The sequence below is a fragment of the Colias philodice genome, chromosome 13 (assembly GCF_061535455.1).
Source record: "Colias philodice isolate Cphi_HAF_F1 chromosome 13, ilColPhil1 Martin Lab GWU primary, whole genome shotgun sequence".
In the NCBI taxonomy this organism is placed as follows: Eukaryota; Metazoa; Arthropoda; class Insecta; order Lepidoptera; family Pieridae; genus Colias; species Colias philodice.
Window position 1 is genome coordinate 2031620 of NC_143098.1, and position 19027 is coordinate 2050646.

The 19027-nt window shown below is 33.7% G+C and overlaps 1 protein-coding gene and 2 long non-coding RNA genes across 6 annotated transcripts in view; 1 reads left to right on the plus strand and 2 right to left on the minus strand.

Moving 5' to 3' along the window:
* The window catches only part of LOC149483208 (uncharacterized), a 138561-nt gene that overhangs the window by 79465 nt on the left and 40069 nt on the right, over positions 1-19027 (minus strand). The window lies entirely within an intron of this gene.
* Positions 1-19027, minus strand: part of tn (tripartite motif containing protein thin) — a 100283-nt gene that overhangs the window by 17295 nt on the left and 63961 nt on the right. The window contains exons 1-6 of one of the 4 annotated variants that reach the window (XM_089702133.1): positions 12500-12604; positions 3652-3807; positions 1899-3338; positions 1480-1687; positions 460-1392; positions 190-362 (exon numbers count right to left, since the gene is read on the minus strand). In XM_089702133.1, coding sequence (XP_089558259.1) covers positions 190-362; positions 460-1392; positions 1480-1687; positions 1899-3338; positions 3652-3786 — 2889 coding nt within the window. In that variant the 5' untranslated portion in view covers positions 3787-3807; positions 12500-12604. Of the gene's footprint in view, positions 1-189; positions 363-459; positions 1688-1898; positions 3339-3651; positions 3808-12499; positions 12634-19027 lie in introns of those variants that run through there. The other 3 variants (XM_089702132.1, XM_089702130.1, XM_089702131.1) reach the window with 3 other exon arrangements.
* Positions 1-19027, plus strand: part of LOC149483210 (uncharacterized) — a 45686-nt gene that overhangs the window by 11454 nt on the left and 15205 nt on the right. The gene's annotated exons all lie outside the window — the stretch shown is intronic.

Below are 19027 nucleotides of genomic sequence, written 5' to 3' on the forward strand. Positions count from 1 at the left end.
AAAACATTATTTAATCCTCGATAGCATAGTTGAAATAAATATCTGCGTAATAAAATAATTTTTATTTTTTAGAAGTTATGCCTACAGGCATATCATAGTAATAATTTTGACCCCTACATGATAGCTATAGATTTATGCATGGAAAAGGCAAGTAATTAGTTTTTTTTTGTACGATTATGTCTGTATTACCTGCACTCGATGGTTAGATGAATCAGCCACGACCATAGTGTTGTCGGGCCCTACAGCGATACCACGAGGCCAAGTAAAGTAACCGGGTTCGCTCCCCCGACTCCCCACGCTGAATTGTAAACGGCGTTTCTGCAGATACTGGCTCCTAGGGGAGGAACCTGCTGCTGCGAAACCTAAGACAGAAAAATGTATTAGCATCATGAAAATTTCCGGGACACACCACTGTTCCACAAGCCTCAAACCTATATACACGCCACTCGTTTATCTAACCTGCTACCGCTGCTGTAGCCGCCGTAGGGGAGATGGGGGAGCCTGCCGCGTTTTTTGAATCGTCATCAGAACTGGCAAGCTCATTTGCTGAGCGTAAAGGTAGCCCGAGAGACAGGCGACGCGATGCGCTCGATGATGTTCCTGTGTCACGGTCTTTTCCTCGAGACCCGTATTTACTTTTCAAGTATCGCGCCCACGAACTCAAGGCCGCTCCGTCCTTCTCGCCGGCGACCGGTCGTTCAGGGGAGCTTTCTCTAGATTTCAGCGCGTGCGATGACCGGCTTCGAGACAACTCTGAACCAGTAGTGCCGGAGCCGTATCGAGCCGCTAAATATGCGGAGGGTGACGCAGTTGTCGGTGACACGGGTTCATCCTGATCATCGTCATCACCTACACCGAAGCCACTGTGACTACTTTTACTCCGCGCTAAACGATTACGTCTTTCTTTCAGTGCTAAATACCTCGACCGAGCCGTGGGATATTTTGAATCATCATCGAACGAAGACGTCGTCTCCTCCTCTTTTGGTTTACTACCGTATCGATTACTGTACGAGGAAGAACTACTTCCATAACGTGGCGTTTCCTCTTCAGCTGGCTGAGGTCGCGTACGATAACGTGGCTGTGCAGGTGCTGCGGCGTCTTTAGTTTTATTGTCTTGCGCATCGTTACGGGCATTCGTACTGCGTGCAAGTAGTGGACCTATATCACTTCGTGCCATCGCTTGACTCTCGGGCTTCCTTTGCGGGGCAGGCTCCTCTTCACTCTCCTCTGACGAATCTGTCTCCTCCTCGGAGCTTGTGTCAGAGTCTTCTTGAGCCGGCTCGGCGGGTGCTGGAGCAGGTGTCGGTCGCTGAGATCCTACAAATCTGCTTTGGACACGTTGAGCGCCGCTGACTGTTCCATTAGTGGTTGCTGGTGTTGTTCTTTCATTGCCTGCGGACAAAAAACGATTGCTTGGTTTGGGTGGCAGTCCATCTGTGCTATATTTTGCTTTTAACTCTGCGATCGTTAATATCGCACCTGTGTGTTTAACCGCCGAGCCGGAGCTTTCTGTGGATGCACTAGATTCAGTACTAGCGGCTCGTGCTGGTGCGCGATGCGCAGTTGGAGCCTCAGATGCTGAAGGCCTACGTGTAACTGCTGCAGGTTTGGTAACTGACGCAGTAGTCTTTCGTTGATTTCGTTGTAGTGTACCAAGAGATTCATCTGATTCACCGTCGCTGGATGCCTGAGAAATATATTGAAATTCGGTATTGACACCAAAAGTGCACGGTACAATTTGTTGTGTTGTGTTTATGTATTATGAGTTAACGTGGAGTGTGTGATTGGAATGCCCTAGTTTACTGTGGCGGTTTCCTTGTTAGTAACTGTGATGATAAAAAATTCTACGTAGTACTGCATTTTCTTTTTCATCAATCTGTCTCCTCTTCCCAACTCACCTCCCGGGCTGGTGTTGGCGGCTTACGAGTAATAGAGTTCCTTTCTTCCTCTGCAGCTCGTGGAGTAGACCTCTCTGGTTCCTGAGAAGTTGCAGCGCCTTTATTTTGTCTTTTAAGGCGAGATATTTCATCATCTTCACTCTGCTGTCTCGCTGGTGGCGGTCGACGTTGAGGCTGAGGTGTTGGTTGGACAGGTTTTGGTGGTGGTGGTGGTTCTTTCTTTTCCTTTTTCTTACCACTCTCTACGTCTAATATCCGCTGCATTACTCGCGGACAATCACTCAATCTAAATATTCCACTGAGTGGTCCACGGGTAGCGTCTTCTGTATCAGTTACTTTTTCTTTTTCCTTTTCTTTCTGTTCAGCCTTTACACTTCGTGTTGTTTGTTCTGTGTCAGAGTCATTATCTTGTTGATGACTTCTAACAAAACGAGACCTAAATCGGCGGGATGGCCGATGTTCAGATTCGTAACCGCTGTAGTCATCAGCAGCGCCGTAGTCTCTTGTATGCTTTTCAGGTGGAGGTGGTCGACGCTCTCCGAACTTTCTTCCGCCAAGAATTGGTTCATCATTTTCATAATAATTCTTCGTTTCTTCTTGTTGACGGAATTGAGTTGCAAGGCGATGGTCGCTCTTCGACCTTGTCAAGCCTTGACTTGACGGCTGTAAGCTTGAGTAACTGCTTGCATGACCGGGCTGATTCATATTCAACTCACCATAGCTGGCAACGTGCATGACAAGTTGGTTTGGATCATGCGTCATAATAAACCTAATCCTACGGCTATAATCTCCGCCTTCATAATCAAAGTTTCTTAAAAATTCAACAGTCTTCAAGAAGATTTCTTTGGTATCGACTAGTTCAGTATCTTCCCACTCGACATCATCATTCATATATTTATCGGCGAGATCACAATTACTTTGTATGTTACTTAATTCTAATTCTAAATTATCTTTGAGATGAGTTAAGTTTCTAAGTTCTGTGGCTAAGTAGCGGTCGATTTCATTTCGTAGAAAATCAGTTCGGTCTTTGAGCGCTTTAGCCAGCCTCTTGTGTATTTCATCTACTTCACCGGCTACTGCAGCACAATTCGTTTGTAGATTCGACGTATTACGTTCAACTATACCAAGTATATCTTGTAGCCTATTTACACCGCGTCGAATTTGGTTATTAATCCTAGTGATTTCCCTACGGAGAACTTCCATGTGAGCGGATTTGCAGTCATCGCAGACTTTCTTTTCGCAATGGGCACAGGGCGCACAATATGCTTTTTCTGAGCAAACATTGCATCTTTCCATGACCTGCCCAGCTGTGGGATCTGGTAGTTCTCCAGCTATTTGAGCGTGCAGTTCTAAGAACCGCTGTAGGGTGACATTTGTGGGGAAGCCTTGGACTCCCTGGTATGGGATACGGTGTTCTGCTCGGCATTCTGGACATTTAACCTGTGGGAAAAGAAGTACATTAATTATGTGCACATATTGTTTCATATTAAATTAATATAATTAATTTCAAGAAGCGTTAATACATGCACTAATATATACAGTTTAAATTTATTATGTACACTTAAGTATTATGTGTAACATTTTAAAAGAAAAAGATGTAATGTCTATTTACATAGTTACATTACATGTTAAATTATGGGAAAAAAACCTATCAAAATCTCATCTCTTACCACTAACCGCTCTTATCCTATTATTAAGTAAAAATAACCTTTTTTTTTTTCATTTTTTGTATTTCAAATAAAATTGTTCTTACCTGTCGTCGAACATAATCGACAAGCCCATCCATGCACGGCTCCATACAGAAGCTGTGCTGGCATGGCAGAAGCTTCGGGTTCCGATACCGGTCCAAGCACACGCAGCATGTCAGCAGTGACTCGAACTGCTCCATTTTTCAACGTAATTTATGTATCTGTAACAAGAAATATGAAATTTAATAAAAGTTAATAAAAATTGTTAAACTCTGTAATAGATTTTATTGTGATTTGAACACTGTTTAATGATAGGTATACATAAACATAATGATAACAATATACAGACGAAAGGATTTTAAAAAGAAAAAAGCTGAAACTATTATAGAATATAATATAGTTTACGCATTAGTACCTGTTAGAACCGAGTTATTTTTATAATTCAACATTAAACACTGAATAATTACGATTACTTTCATACACCCATCCTACACTTTACTTTTCAAAGGAACATAACACAACCCGGTAAAAACAAACAAATACAATAAAAACAAGGAACCCATTACTTTACTTCAAACGCGTCATGCAAATTTAAATTTCACCAGAGGGAGGAACAGTAAGTGCTAATATTCTTTTTGGAAATGAAACAGCTCTGGGTATATTTCAAAGATTAAACATTAATGAAAGTAGAAACAAAACAAGACATAAGTATTGGACAAAACAAGAGGAATGAAATAGGAAGCATAATCTGTAAAGTGACATCATCATCATCTCTAAATGGACATCAATTAGGTCACACTACCACAGAATATAATATTAGTACACTACCTTAAACATCAGTTTTTAAGTTTGTGATTCGACAGCATATAAGCTTTCCCTAGGTATGTTTTGTAAATCAAATAATAAAAATCTAAAATCAACAACAAGATCACTTAAATTTATTAACGTATTTTCCTCATTAATATTCTCTATTAAGACGGTCAGCGCAACACAACTGTTGAAAAAACTTTACGGCCATAAAGAGACTTCGCAGAGTAATTTGCAACTGATCAATAGTTTAAAATTTCAAAGGATTTGTAACGAGAAATGTTCTGAAGTTTTGCTGCACTTTGATTGGAAAAAGGAGGGTAGTTTGAAGTTCGGTAAATACAGAGATGAGTAGCCGATAATATTTGCATTACCTATTGCAAATAGGCAGCTCGTTTATTCTGTGGAAAGTGTTTTTGTAGGAAAAAAACTTTGAGAGATTAACGTGATAGTTAATAGTACGTATTTTGCATCTATTGGTGTACTGCATTAGGGTTATATACATTTTATTGTGTTTTAGGAGGGAAAATAAAGAAAGAGCATGTGTGCCGAGCACACGTGTCAGAAGTGAAACTTCTTAAGCAAAATTCAATGATACTAAAATCGTCGCCTTGCTCCATGACGTGACGGTATTGCCATGACCTTTAAATTTTACTCTCAACGCGCCTAAAGAAGTTTCACTTAAAACGTTTTAAGTTAGTTTTATTTAGTTAATAGTTTTATATTCTATATCTATTGGTGTGCATTTGAGCTAAATCCAATTGTATTGAGTACAGCAATAAGCATATTCCTATTCCCACAAACTCAGTTATATTAATAGCACAGCAGGATACAGGCAAGGCGTATTGGCTATGCGTTCCAAATATAGACATCTAAAATTAACTTCACTTACATTCTATACCATTCAATAGATTTGCTGGTAAAACATACGAAGAATATGTTTCCTTATGTTCAAAATACTCAACGTGTTTTTTTTAACAACATTACCACGACATGCACATGTTATTTTATGTTTTTTTTTTATCTCTTGCAATGTCTATCAAAATAATCACTAAATAGTATAAAACCAAGTCGCTTTATCTGTCCCTGTATCCCTATGTATGCTTAAAAATATTTAAAATTACGCTTTTATTGGATTCAGACAAAGCGGGGGAAGCCGCGGGCGGGTTGCTAGTAAGAATATAAATTGAATAACATTTCAGACATATAATATTATGCTAGACATAAACAATACTTCTATACTTTCCTCTATACATTATGATGTCTTACCTGACCTTGGTATAATATATGCGATCATTAACTGATTACTGTAAAGTTTAATTTGGGCGTTGCGTTCAGAAATCCGGGTGGGAGCGAAAATAGATTTGGTAGTTCACACGGCACAGTTTGCCTGGAAGCACGTGCGAGATCCAAGATTGGAGAGGTGCTAATAATGTTTGTACTTTATGCCCTTAAAACCCTACCCACGATCTAGAGATTTTTATTTCATAGTTCATTTGAATTAAATTTATAATTAAATTTTGTAAATCAGGCAATAAAAAATCAACAACAAGATCACTTTTAATTTATTAAAGCATTTCCCTCATTAATATTCTCTATTAAGACGGTCAGCGCAACACAACTGTTGAAAAAACTTTACGGCCATAAAGAGACTTCGCAGAGCAATTTGCAACTGATCAATAGTTTAAAATTTCAAAGGATTTGTAACGAGAAATGTTCTGAAGTTTTGCTGCACTTTGATTGGAAAAAGGAGGGTAGTTTGAAGTTCGGTAAATACAGAGATGTAATGAAATTAATTATTAAAATTAATTAATTATTAAAATTAAAAAATGTCAGTACTAATGATGATAATATGATGTTATGTTATTGCTAAGATACTTTTGATCGTAGTGGTTACGTATTATTTTATATTTGAACGTGTTTATTATTTATTTGTGGTATTCTTTAATAATTCTTAATTACACGGGAATTATCATCATATTTTTATGCAAAAAAAAATAGTCATGAATATCATATTATAATATGTAAATTTCATATCCATCTGGCCACCTTTATGAGAAACATTGAATCTATTTTAAAACTTAAAAATCCTATGACACGGAATTGAAAATAGCTCTTACTCGATCCTACGTAGATATATTGTTGCGTGTTACATACGTCATAGTTTTATTGTATGTTTTCTAAATTCTAAATATATTTTGATCGATGATAAAACGTACACGAAGATTCATGAACGAACATTGAGAGTTATTTTTACGATACTGGAGGTCGAGTCAAAGGATGAATTGCAATTTTTGTTTGCGTTTCACACGTTTGTGGTCTGTTTATTTGGAGTTGGGTGAATTTTTCGTGGTATCAATGTATGTTTGTTTATTTTGTATGTATTGTAGACCAGTTTTTATTGAGCAAGTTGTAAGGAATGTCTTTGGAAGGTATTATAGTTGTGTAAAATGCGTCTACCTACCTATTTCCAATGCACAATTATTTATCATTGAAATAATACGATGCTGCTTTAGTTCTTAATCAAAATATCCTACATTTCCTGAAATTTTTTAGACAAAAATATATTATTTGTTAAAATGTCTATCTAATTCTCTTAAGATGAAAGTTGGTATTCCCAAATAAATATTTATATAGCGACATAGAGGATACAAGAAATCATCCATTACAAAAATCAGTAAAGTAACCGTAATAATTCTAGTGTGAATATTCATAGGTAAAGTTTATTACTTAATCAGCCAATCCGCAAAAACTATTCATTTTAAAACAAACAATTTTCAACTAAAACCTTTAAGAAATAAATCACTTTGAGGCTCAGTAGCTACGACATATTAAATCCTATGACAGAAACTTGGCAAGCATTTCTTATTTTCTACTTACATCTTACATTAGCTTTAAAAGGTATAACTGGTATAAAGACGTTTTAAATGTTGGTTGAGCGCAGCTGCCAAGTCTGTGAGAGTAAGGTGGTTTTGAAAATTGCCGAGTTATAAGCTTCTAGCTATGAACTATCCCGTATACGTAATTGCTTAATGCTTTTATGGGGTTTTAACAGATGTGGTTTTAATTGATAAAAATTGTATGAAATGCTATTTTATTTGGAATTTTAAACAATGAAATATTTATTGTGCATTCCGGTTTTGCCTAATAGATTTGGTACACTGTCGAAGATTGGTCATACCAACGCAGAAAGCTTCGTGGGCTCACGCACAACACTTTGCCGAAGATGATCTAATGCATGGTTTACGATTCTATAAGATGAACAGACAAACATTCATTTTACACACAGATTATTAATTGGGAACAACGCGGTAAAAACAAAAAAATAGAATTGGCTAATAAAAAATTGGCCTCTTGTTAATGTAAGTTCAGAAACATCTAATTAGATAAATATATTCATGAATGTATCCCATTTGTATTCCAAGCCGAGATTGTTTATCATTACACTAGTATAATTGATATACAAATTGCACGTTGCATATAATTACCGTCAATCAGTTTTGCTTTGTATTCAGTATGTGGAATAGATAACTAGCTCCGTCATTTGGCTTTGTATGTTATTGTAATTAGATTTGAGTGTGATATGGAAATTGCTGAAACTCATGGTTTATGTTAATGGTGACATATTTGTTTTTTTAACTTGAGCTAAGCATAATAATAAAATTTTAAACAACTTTTTGAAGGATTGTATAAAAGAGGTTTGGAAAATATAAGGGACTTTTTTGGAGCAATTTTATTCGCTTTCACTACCTATAGTAGGGGAGCCCAGGATGCTAAATGTGGATTTACTCGAGCGTCACGGGAACCTATTAGAATTGGTAGATTAGACCATAGCGAGAAAAAAAGGTCCTATAATGTTTTCACTTTTAGCGGTGGGGAAGGGTTTTTTGATTTTTTTTAATTTAAAAAAGAAAAAAATTGGCTTGGAAATACTCAAGCGCGTTAGATATTGATATTTTGCATGCTCCAGGACGTCACTGAAAAAAAGTATACGTTAATCTGACGATTTAAGTGGCGATTTAATCGCTATGAAGAAAGGGTAAAAAATTAAAGTAATATTATTCGAGCGCGTCAGATTAATATATGGGGGGGTTAATTACAATATAAGAAGTCCCCATTTCGCTAATCTGACGATTCGAGCTCAACCTTAGGGAATTATGGATTATTCAAATTTTCCAGCGGGGCCCCTGAGCGCACCCACCAACCATAACTGCTCATATTGACTAGAGGTACTAATGAATAGCTAAGGCACCGTCCCTTATAGTAATCTGACGCGCTCGAGTAAATCCCAAAATCCCCCTCTTGGCCTCCCCTACTACTACTACGGTGGGTGCTTCTAAATCGATGTAACGGTTATACCTACCTACGTGTTCCCGTCCATATTTTTTTTTATAATCAAGTCAGAGTCTAAATGACAGTGCCTTAATGAACTAAATAAAACAAGGTATAATTAACAAATTGTTTTAACGGAATAATAACTCTATCTACTCCTATTATACAATTAAGAATTAGAGGACCTGAACATAAGCGATATAAGCAGCTTTTTTCGACCTCAGCTATTTATTTTATTGGCACAACAACAATACATCCTAAGATACAGACACTCCCATGTTAATAGTGCTATCACTGATTAATTAAATTCTATCTAGATAAGCACATAAATCAAATCATTAACGACTTGTATTAGCATTCGTTGTATCATAATTGTATTGTGACATAACTTCTTCGAGTATATGACGAAGGTTGGTAAAATGATCATGGCTTGCTTTTAAAAGTAAATACATACATACTTCGTTCTCCCTAAAATTACAACACTGAACACTAAGAGTGGCCTTGTTATATTATCTTTTCCGTAGAATTATATTTTGAGAGCTTTTTTCTGTGTACTACGTTTTTGTCTCGTGTTGGTTTTGGCGCGAGATATTGTGAATCAGACTGCTAAAATATATTCGTAACAATGAGTGGTTTTATCTCATACATAATAATTGTAGATCATCTTTTAAACTTTGCACTAAAGTAGTTGTATTCGGATTAGGTCAACTTCGAAGGGCGTGTGTTGTGTGCGTGTGTAGCACACGTGTCACGAAAAGTGAAACTTCTTTGGCAAGATACAAAGATATCAAAAACGTCGCCCTCCAAGACGTGATGTTTTTGCCATGACGCGACCTTGAAATTGTACTCTCAACCCGCCTAAAGTTTCACTTAAAAAATTGAAACTCCATATAAAAAGTTAGTTAAATGTTAAAATTTCTTCAAAGAAAGAAGGGAATCTTCCTTTTCACATAAATGTTTTTCTCGTAGGTTGGTACTAAAAGTTACCTGCACATGTCATAAGTTTATATTCCGTGAGTTTCGATATTATTTATTCGCCTACATAATACGTAAGAGAGAATGTTGGAACGATGCCTATAATTTTTACGGATGTTAGTAAAACACATTTGGAAAATGATGTGATTTTCGTATAACAACGTCACGTCATTACTATTTTCAACAAGGATTCCTGTGAAACAGATTGATTATTTTTCTTTGTTTTTCCATTAAATACCTATTAAATAGGACAATAAAAAGCTTCACTAATTGGAATGGAAATAATTGGATTAACACATAGGTTTTATCCCGGAAATCCCACGGGAGCGGGATTCGGGAACTATGCGGGTTTTTGTTTGAAAACGCGAGCGAAGCCGCGGGCGGAAAGCTAGTCAAGGATACATTGATCACAAGAGTCAACATATTAAACTAAAATTTCTTGTGAACTTTTTTCTAACTAAATCATAAAAGAAAAATCTCTCCCATATATTTTTTTTTATTTCTTTATCTCTGTAATTCCGACTGTTTGTTTTTAATTATATTTAAAGGCGCGAAAATAAGCTTTGGCAATATTTATTAGGACGTGACTGGGGTTTACTTTTCCTTTTTAATAACTTGGATAATTCTAGAACAAAGAGATTTAATTCTAATAACTTTATAGCAACATCTAAAGCTTAAAAATATAAATTTCATAATTTTTCTCATTATATAAGATTTCTAATATAAAAATGGTATTTAATTTTATTCGATTTAACATAAATAGACTTCAAAGATTGTAAATTGTAAGCGAATCATTTTTCAGTTAAATTTGTTCTTCTGAAGAAAATTTATTGAAGAATGTTAAGAAAAAAATAAACAGAAAATTATTAATTAGAATTTTAAAGTAATTGCCACGAATTCACCTAAATATAAATGTTATTATTCTGTTAAGTTTTATAAGTGGTTATGAGTAATGTTACAGTTTGTGATAAGGTATTTTTATGCCCGAAATAATAACTACTTCCTATTTAAATAATGTGTGTGCTGTTTCCTTGATATGATCAAAAAGTCAAACTACCTACTTAATTAAAGAAGAATTTGAGTCCATAATACGGTAACCGTTGTTTAAGTGTGTACAGGAAGACCTATTTTATTAATCTTCAGAAGTAATCAAACTTTACAACATTAATAGGTCAGTTATCTATGCATTCTGAGAATCAACCTTATCTCAATAGGTCAATATTCTGCAGCATTCTCTAACCTAGATCGCGGTTACTGCAAACTTGAGGAATCCTACAAACTATTGTAGAGCCATTTTAATAGGCAACATTTGACAGTTCAACAAAATTCAACAACGTAACCTAGTAACCACAACATAGAATAACATGATATTTCGTTTTGTTAGAACTGCACATTTGTTTAACTTTTTTCAATTACGATTACATATTTATAATAATAATGACTGATAGAAGTAATTTTAGGACTTGATTTTACTGATAAACCATTCTAAACATAATGAACAATTTCTGATTTAAAGAACTGACGTCGCTACAATTTTGTGTCAATAAACCTTTTTTCTTTTTAAATACCAGAGACGTTACTCTAAAAGTCGAAATCTGACATCTATAATCGAATGCATTGATTACTTGGGAATAAAAATTATCATAAATTATTGACATGTGTTTCAAGTTCGATTGACAAATGTTTCAAGTCCGTATCGATTAATTCACTTTAATCGATGTTTTTAAGCAGGTTACCACCCTATGAAGATAAAATTGATAGACGTCAAATGTTGCCTATTAAATTGGCTCTACTATAATGACGCCATCATAGAAACAAAGGAATTAAACACAAATAACAAAACAATATTGTAAAGGTCACTGACGTCACAAGAAATGCATGTGCATAAAATATGTTGTTTTCAATTGGCTGCTAAAGAAGGAAGTTGTCAAATGTGTATGTTTTTGTTTGTCACTCGATTTTTCCGGCAATTATGAACCTGTTATGATGATTATTTTTCGTTCGTATGTTTAGACTTCAGTAGCATTTCGTATTTAATTTCATCGAAATGCTTTTAAAACAAAATGTATGACGTTTTAAACTTGACTTACAACCAGAAAAGGGAAACATGCAATTAAAGTGCATTGGAGTTATAAATAAGAGGATTGCTTTGAAGAACGTAAATAATAGTATTGGTTATGATTATTTATTTATAAAAAATTATGTGTGGATATGATCATATATTGGAAAATTACCTAATTTTGGAATGACGATATCATAATAATATACAGACTCGTATAAATTTTCTTGAGATAATTAAAATTTTCGTAATATAATTTATCTTTTTTTAGAAATTATAAAAAAGCTGGAGCTATCCAAATATCTTTTAGGTTTTCATTATAATTGTACAGGTATGAGAACAACGTGTACACAAATGCGCAATAATAACTACAAAAGAAAACCTATGATGTCATTGTCATAATATAATTTTAGTTGAGAAAATTTCCTTTTTTTATGCTGAAGTTTTAAAAGAGCAATATTAAAAAACCAAAAAAGTTGATAAAGAAGACTGAAAGAAGATAAATTAAGTAGACAGAAAAACAACAGAAAAAGTGTTTATAATTACTAAAATTTGTCTTAAAAGAATATTGCGTGAGCAGATAATAATTTTTAAAATATGTGATTATATCGTAATTTATTTTAACTATCCCCTCACTTAGTAAATTTCACAAAAAATCGCTATTTTCCACAACTTTTTTACAGTGACGTCACAACTCCCCGGTCAAGCGGTTTAGGTAGCAAAGGGCGAAGCGTACTTACAGCGCATTAAAGGAAAAATCCACACAAAAAATCAACACAAATTACTTGTCATATCGGCGAAGAGGTTAGTCTGTATATCCAGTTGAATTGGTACTGCGGGAATACGATACGAGAGCGCGATGGGATATTTTGGGAAGCGCGTGCGTTCAGATTTTCGTTCTGAAAGGTCATTGGACAGGAATGTTTTTGTGTGTGTACCGGTGAAGCTTTGTACCTGAAGACTTACCTGAAAAACTGACTTGAATAAATTGCATTATAAGAAAAAAAATGACAAAAAAGGAATGCATGGAAGCAAGGATAAAACTGATGAATATCATGGGAGATGATGAGTATAATGTCTATTTGAGAGAGACAGAATGCTGGATAGAGACAGAAAGAGATATACGATTAGACGTAGTATCAATGAGTAACAATACTATCAAAATTATAATGAAATATTAAAATATCGAAGTATAAATTTAAATAGAAAGACAAGGGACGTGTGGTTTATTTGGATAAAAGTTCGTATTATTTGTATGAAGTTGGATCGAAAATTCTGGCAAAAACAAGGAGAGCTTACCATAATTTTCATTAGGACAGAAAGAGAGTGATAGAAACAGTAATTATGTGTGTGTGTGTGTGTGTGTGTGCTTTAATTTGTTTACAATAAGAATTTGGTTTGAAATGCACGTGGTAGTGTTTGTTTTTTAATCTACTATAAAGAGAAAATATTAATTTGTTTGTTGTGATTTAGTATTATATTATGATGAAACTGCAAAAATGTTCATTGAGAATATTTAAACATACTTGACCTTGAGTTTCTATTTATTATGATTTATAATCTACGAAAATGCAAATTGAAATTAAACTCAAGGCTCTTACAATTTAAAAATTTTTAAAAAAACCTTAACGTAGTTAATTGTATAAAAGTTTGAAAAATAAGCGTGAAAATGCTATATTGTGTATAACCGCCATAAATTAATACATTTTATATTTAAAAGAATATAAATGTCACTTTTAATGGATGTTATTTCACGTTATAAATATGTTTACCTCTTGTCCTATTTTTTAAGAGAATCATGTTGTTTTTAACGCTTATTTTTTGTTTACTATATTATTTTGAACATCTACGACTGCAAATCTAATTTGAAACGAACTACATATATACATAAATATATGTAAAAGTTTTAGAGTAAACTATAATACTTAAAATCTAAAGAAGAACTTATACACACACCTACATCTTTGTCTTATTCAAGTAAATTTCATATTATTAATCGTAATGAATAAAGGAATATTATTTTTATGTATATTTGTAAAGTTAATTCGCTGCTCTACCTCTTTCACTTTGAAGTTAATTGAGTTCAGAAACAAATAGAAATAAATAAAATATGTTAATACCTATGTACTTAACATGCTTCATTAGTTTATTTTGAGCGCAATGCTGGAATATACAAATAAAAACAATATTATAATAATATCAGTTCATTTTAATAACTATTCAAGCTATAAAATAAACCACTCTGACAGAAAGTAACGAAATTTTAAAGAGTTTACGATACAAACTTTACATTTAAATTTTCATATTTGAAATGAAAATATCGTTGTAATAATTTATACGCGGACGTACGCAGTATTTACCACACCTATAAATAAATAACCCACTGTCCTTTTCAATAAATGCCAATGACTTGACTATTAATAGTTAGACAGAGTCAATCAACAATGCATGCACTTTCTTTAGAAAACACGTGATATATTTGAGTTAAAAAATAAAACTATTAGTATTGCAATGAGCATAAAATGTGCCTGGTAAAATTTACAATTTCTCGCTTCTTGATCGACGTTTTTACAGGATTAATTATGAATTTATGATGGATTATCATACATATTTAATTTAAATTGATTTATTTTAAAGCAAAGCAAATTGTTCTTGACGAGAACTTTATCATAAACCCAAATTAGGTCAGGTTTTTGATAAAAAATCTGAACTAGTCTAATTTGGTTTTAAACGTGCCATCTTTCGGGTTTTTATCAAAAGCCAAGGTTTTCGATCAATAAACTAATTTTATGAAAAACCTGCGATATAATACAACTATATCATCGAGCAACTGACTCAAGGAATATAAACATAGCATGGCCCGTAACCCCATGCATTTCATATCAATTCAATATCGACATTGTGTTGTACACCATAGAGTACATTGTAATAGGAAGGTATACCTAGCCACATAACAACTACTCTGTTATAATTCTGTATATTATCGTATCATAAAGCATACATATTGGTAAAGATTTTTAATTAGAAGTAATGAAAGGTAATTTTATTTTCACACAGTTATAATAAAACTGTATACATTTAAAAAGCTTTTAAACGTTAGATCGTTTGCAAAGCTCTCGTTCGTAACGTACTAATATTTTACGAAATATAAATATGAAAAGGATCGCAGCATTTATTAATCTTTTGAAAAAGTCATGCTTTGTTAAACTATGAGATATTTTAAAACATTTTACCGTATATTTCGTTTAAATGTGTATTCACGAAAACTAAACTATACTCATAAATTTAAGCGATACAAAGCATATCAAAAGTATTGCATTACTGTTTGAATTTATGAAAAAAATCTGTTTATACAAATACAAACCTTAATTTTTATTTAAGACAATTCATTTTAACTATTTAAGAAAATGATTAAATAAATTATAATCAAGAGTATTATTTAATCATACATTTAAAAATGTAATTTTATCTCAAAAAATTATTGACTTTAAATGTAAGAACCTTACACTTTTTACATCAAAGTTTAATGTTGCTTTAGATAATCCATACTAATATTATAAATGCGAAAGTAACTCTGTCTGTCTGTCTGTTACTCAATCACGCCTTAACTACTGAACCAATTTGCATGAAATTTGGTATAGAGATATTTTGATACCCGAGAAAGGACATAGGCTTCTTTTTACCCCGGGACATAGGATAGGTTTTATCCCGGAAATCCCACGGGAACGGGAACTATGCGGGTTTTTCTTTGACAGCGCGGGCGAAGCTGCGGGTGGAAATTATATTTTCAATACGCGAACTACGCAAACTAAATTGACACCGTTCGTCAGCCAGATTAAATCCAGCCTTAATTTCACTTGATAACACAATTATATGCGACGCTCAGACAGTAACTCGATAATGTGTGAGAGAAATTAATCAAACCCCATGTTTCTTGCCTGTGAAATTTGTCAAAGTGAAGCTCGAAGTCGGATAACACATTTTGAATACAATATGACTGCTAAGCTGTGACATTTCGAAGATATTTCATTACAGACTATTCGTAATATATGTACGTATAGCCTAACCTATTGGTTTGATGTTGGTCTTGAATAGGATTCTGAAATATGGGTCCGGAATTTCCGCATTGTTTGATGTAATCATATGTTGGTATTAGTACTTTCAAATTGATAAAATGTCAAATTGAATATTAGATATTAGTAAGTTCTATTTTTGTTCGGTTACAATTCTGTAAACAAAGGAAAATGCTATGAGTAATTTTTACGATAAAACGCATTAGCAAATATCACAGTTTTGCATATTGTATGAACTAAAAGTGGCACATATCCTTCACAGAAGTTTGACGTATCTGTACATTACTTTTATTCACATAAATCCACCTAAGATTTTAGGCGTGATCAACTAAGCACTTCAAATTGACTCTATATTCATACGTAAATATAGGAACAATTATTATATATTTGAGTTTGATCAATGCCCTTGTTTATAAAAGCAGCATCAAAGGACTAATTAAATGAAAACAATACATTTACATGTCACCAAAACAAGTCATAAGTCATCGACTCCCTATTTACTTATGTCCTTATAAATACTGCGCATTCTTTGTACCAAATGACAGAAATTACACGTGTGTGCGTTTGGCAATACGCCACTTAGTGCATGCGTGTGCGTCAGCTTTCACCGTATAATGTCATAAGGCGGGTACACACAGAGCGAGCAGCCTCGCGAAACAACTGCTGCTGCATAGAGCTTATCAGAGAAGCTATGCACCTACTAAAAGTACCTCCTATCCATAAAGGTGGGTCCACACAGAAGAGGCACGAGAGTGAAAGAATTGCTGCGTACCTATATCTCGGTCAGTGTGGACGTCGCTTGATTGAGAAAGACGCGTGTGACGTCATTTGTAGCCACGTCCACATAGATCGAGCTGCTTCACGTAGCAATTGCTTCGCGAGGCTGCTCGCTCTGTGTGGACCGTCTTATACGGATATGAGTTAGTATTTCAAGACCTACTTTCAGATGCATAGCTTCTCTGGTATGCTCTTTGCGAGAATTTTATTGAGATATTTTACATCGTTGTTTAATAGTAGAGAGATAAAGAGATTTGCATGTAGACTAGTAGTAGTAGGTAGGTACTGTAGTTTCGCTTGTTGTGAGCAGATTAATTATTTTCAGGAGTGATGTTAAATACAAAAGGCAAAAGAATGTAATTAATCAGTTTAGGGAGTTTTTTAGAGTTTCCATTATAATATATTTAAATATCAATTCCTCCTTTATAATGTGAAATAAGTTAGCACTTAGCAACGTATTGTGGCGTATTAGATCTATATATTTTTTTTAGAAAGTGATAAAAATTTCGAGATCAAATCTTATATATAAAATTCTCGTGTCACAATGTTAGTCTGCATACTCCTCCGAAACGGGTGGACCGATTCTCATGAAATTTTCTGTGCATATCGGGTAAGTCTGAGAATGGGCCAACATATATTTTTCATATGTACCACGGGCGAAGCCGGGGCGGACCGCTAGTAGATTTCTAAAAATACATGTCATGTCATTGAAATGTTTTCAAAATTCTCGGCACGAATTTACAAAAAATATTACCTATTGTTATGAATGAATGTTTGTGTTAATTCCCTTTACTTATTTGCAATAGATAAATCGTAAAAAATTAAGCATAAAATAAAATAACAATAGTAACTAACTAACGGATGTTTAACCGCTTCATATTGTCTAATTTTCATTTCAGCACAATTTATCCGCGAAATCTATTATAAGATCGAGACGACTTGCAGACCACGTACATATTTATGTCAATTATTTACAACTCTCCTTGACCGGAATGTGAAGTATTTATGTACAGACATACGAACAAGTTTTTCATTGAAACTGGTCCCGATTTTGAGGCTATGTTTACAAAAGAGACATATTACATCTGTTTAATTATGTTAACAGTCAATGAATTAAATTTGCCTATATTTTATATTTTTTCATAACAAATTCCTAGAATAGATTCGTAGACTGAAAGAGAAATAATATTTTCAAATTATGTTATTGATTAATTTTCTTCAAACTACTTAATATAAGTATTACCGTCCCCACCATTGAACATTTTCATCTGTTATTTCACTTACGTTTAAACGACAACTGTACATTCTTGTTAATCTTTATGCAAGTATCCTTCACTCTTTTGATTTCAACTTGAGATTTCAACTATGATTTTAGAATACCTAAAATACAGCTATAAATAGAACATTCTAGAACATACGTTTATACATATCATACATATTCATTTAAAAGATAACTACGTCGGTTGCGTCGGGTATGGCATAGGATAATGGCAACTTCCTTCCTACGATCTCGGCTTTTCGCTCGCTTGCAAAATTATATTTATGATATTTGTATAAGTATATGTGTATTTCTTACAATACATTAAGCATTAATATATTATGTATTCAATATTGAAGACATTAAAGGTGTTAAGATTGCCTGAAACTTGAAAGTCAGCATTTGATGAAGCTTGCTTGAAGCTTCTTTCTCCTAATACTGATTACTCCCAATTTGTATACTTGGTAGATATTTTACATTTTTGTCTACATATTACGTTGAAACATACAGAAAAAGCTCAAGGGAATTAAAATATTTTAAAAACGTATTCTTTGAAATGAGGTTAGAAGATAATGCTCAGAGTCAGAATTATAATATTATATTGAATGCAAAATTTTACTTTACATGCATCTTGAAATCCCAAAATCGCTTAAATAGGGGAAACTACAAAACGGAAAAGACATTAGAACATTCCTATTTCTACATTACTTACTGTAACTTAAACATTTTTTAAAAACGAAGAACGTCAGAGAGTCTTCAAGGATTTTTCATTGAAATCTTTTTCATATACTCCGATTCACCCAGTTTCAGGACTTACAGCATGCGAGGTTTTAATAGCTCGAGTGCATTTAATTATATAATTTTAAGTTTAATTCGCGCTGGAAGCATTCAACTGTGGAGCTAATAATACGGAGTTGAAGTTAACTATCCGTATCTTAACGGGTTTTATTATTTGTTTTGTTTAAAAGGTTAAAATGATGCTACAAAATATAATCTAGTAGTAGAAATATGAGCCAATATAAGGGTTGTTAATTATATTTTATCGTATTGAATAAGAATTTGTAATGAACTACACTCTATTTTTTATCCAGGTATTTATGGTACGTGACGATATTTAAAAAGCTACATTTGGAGAAAAATATATAATATAGCAAAATTTC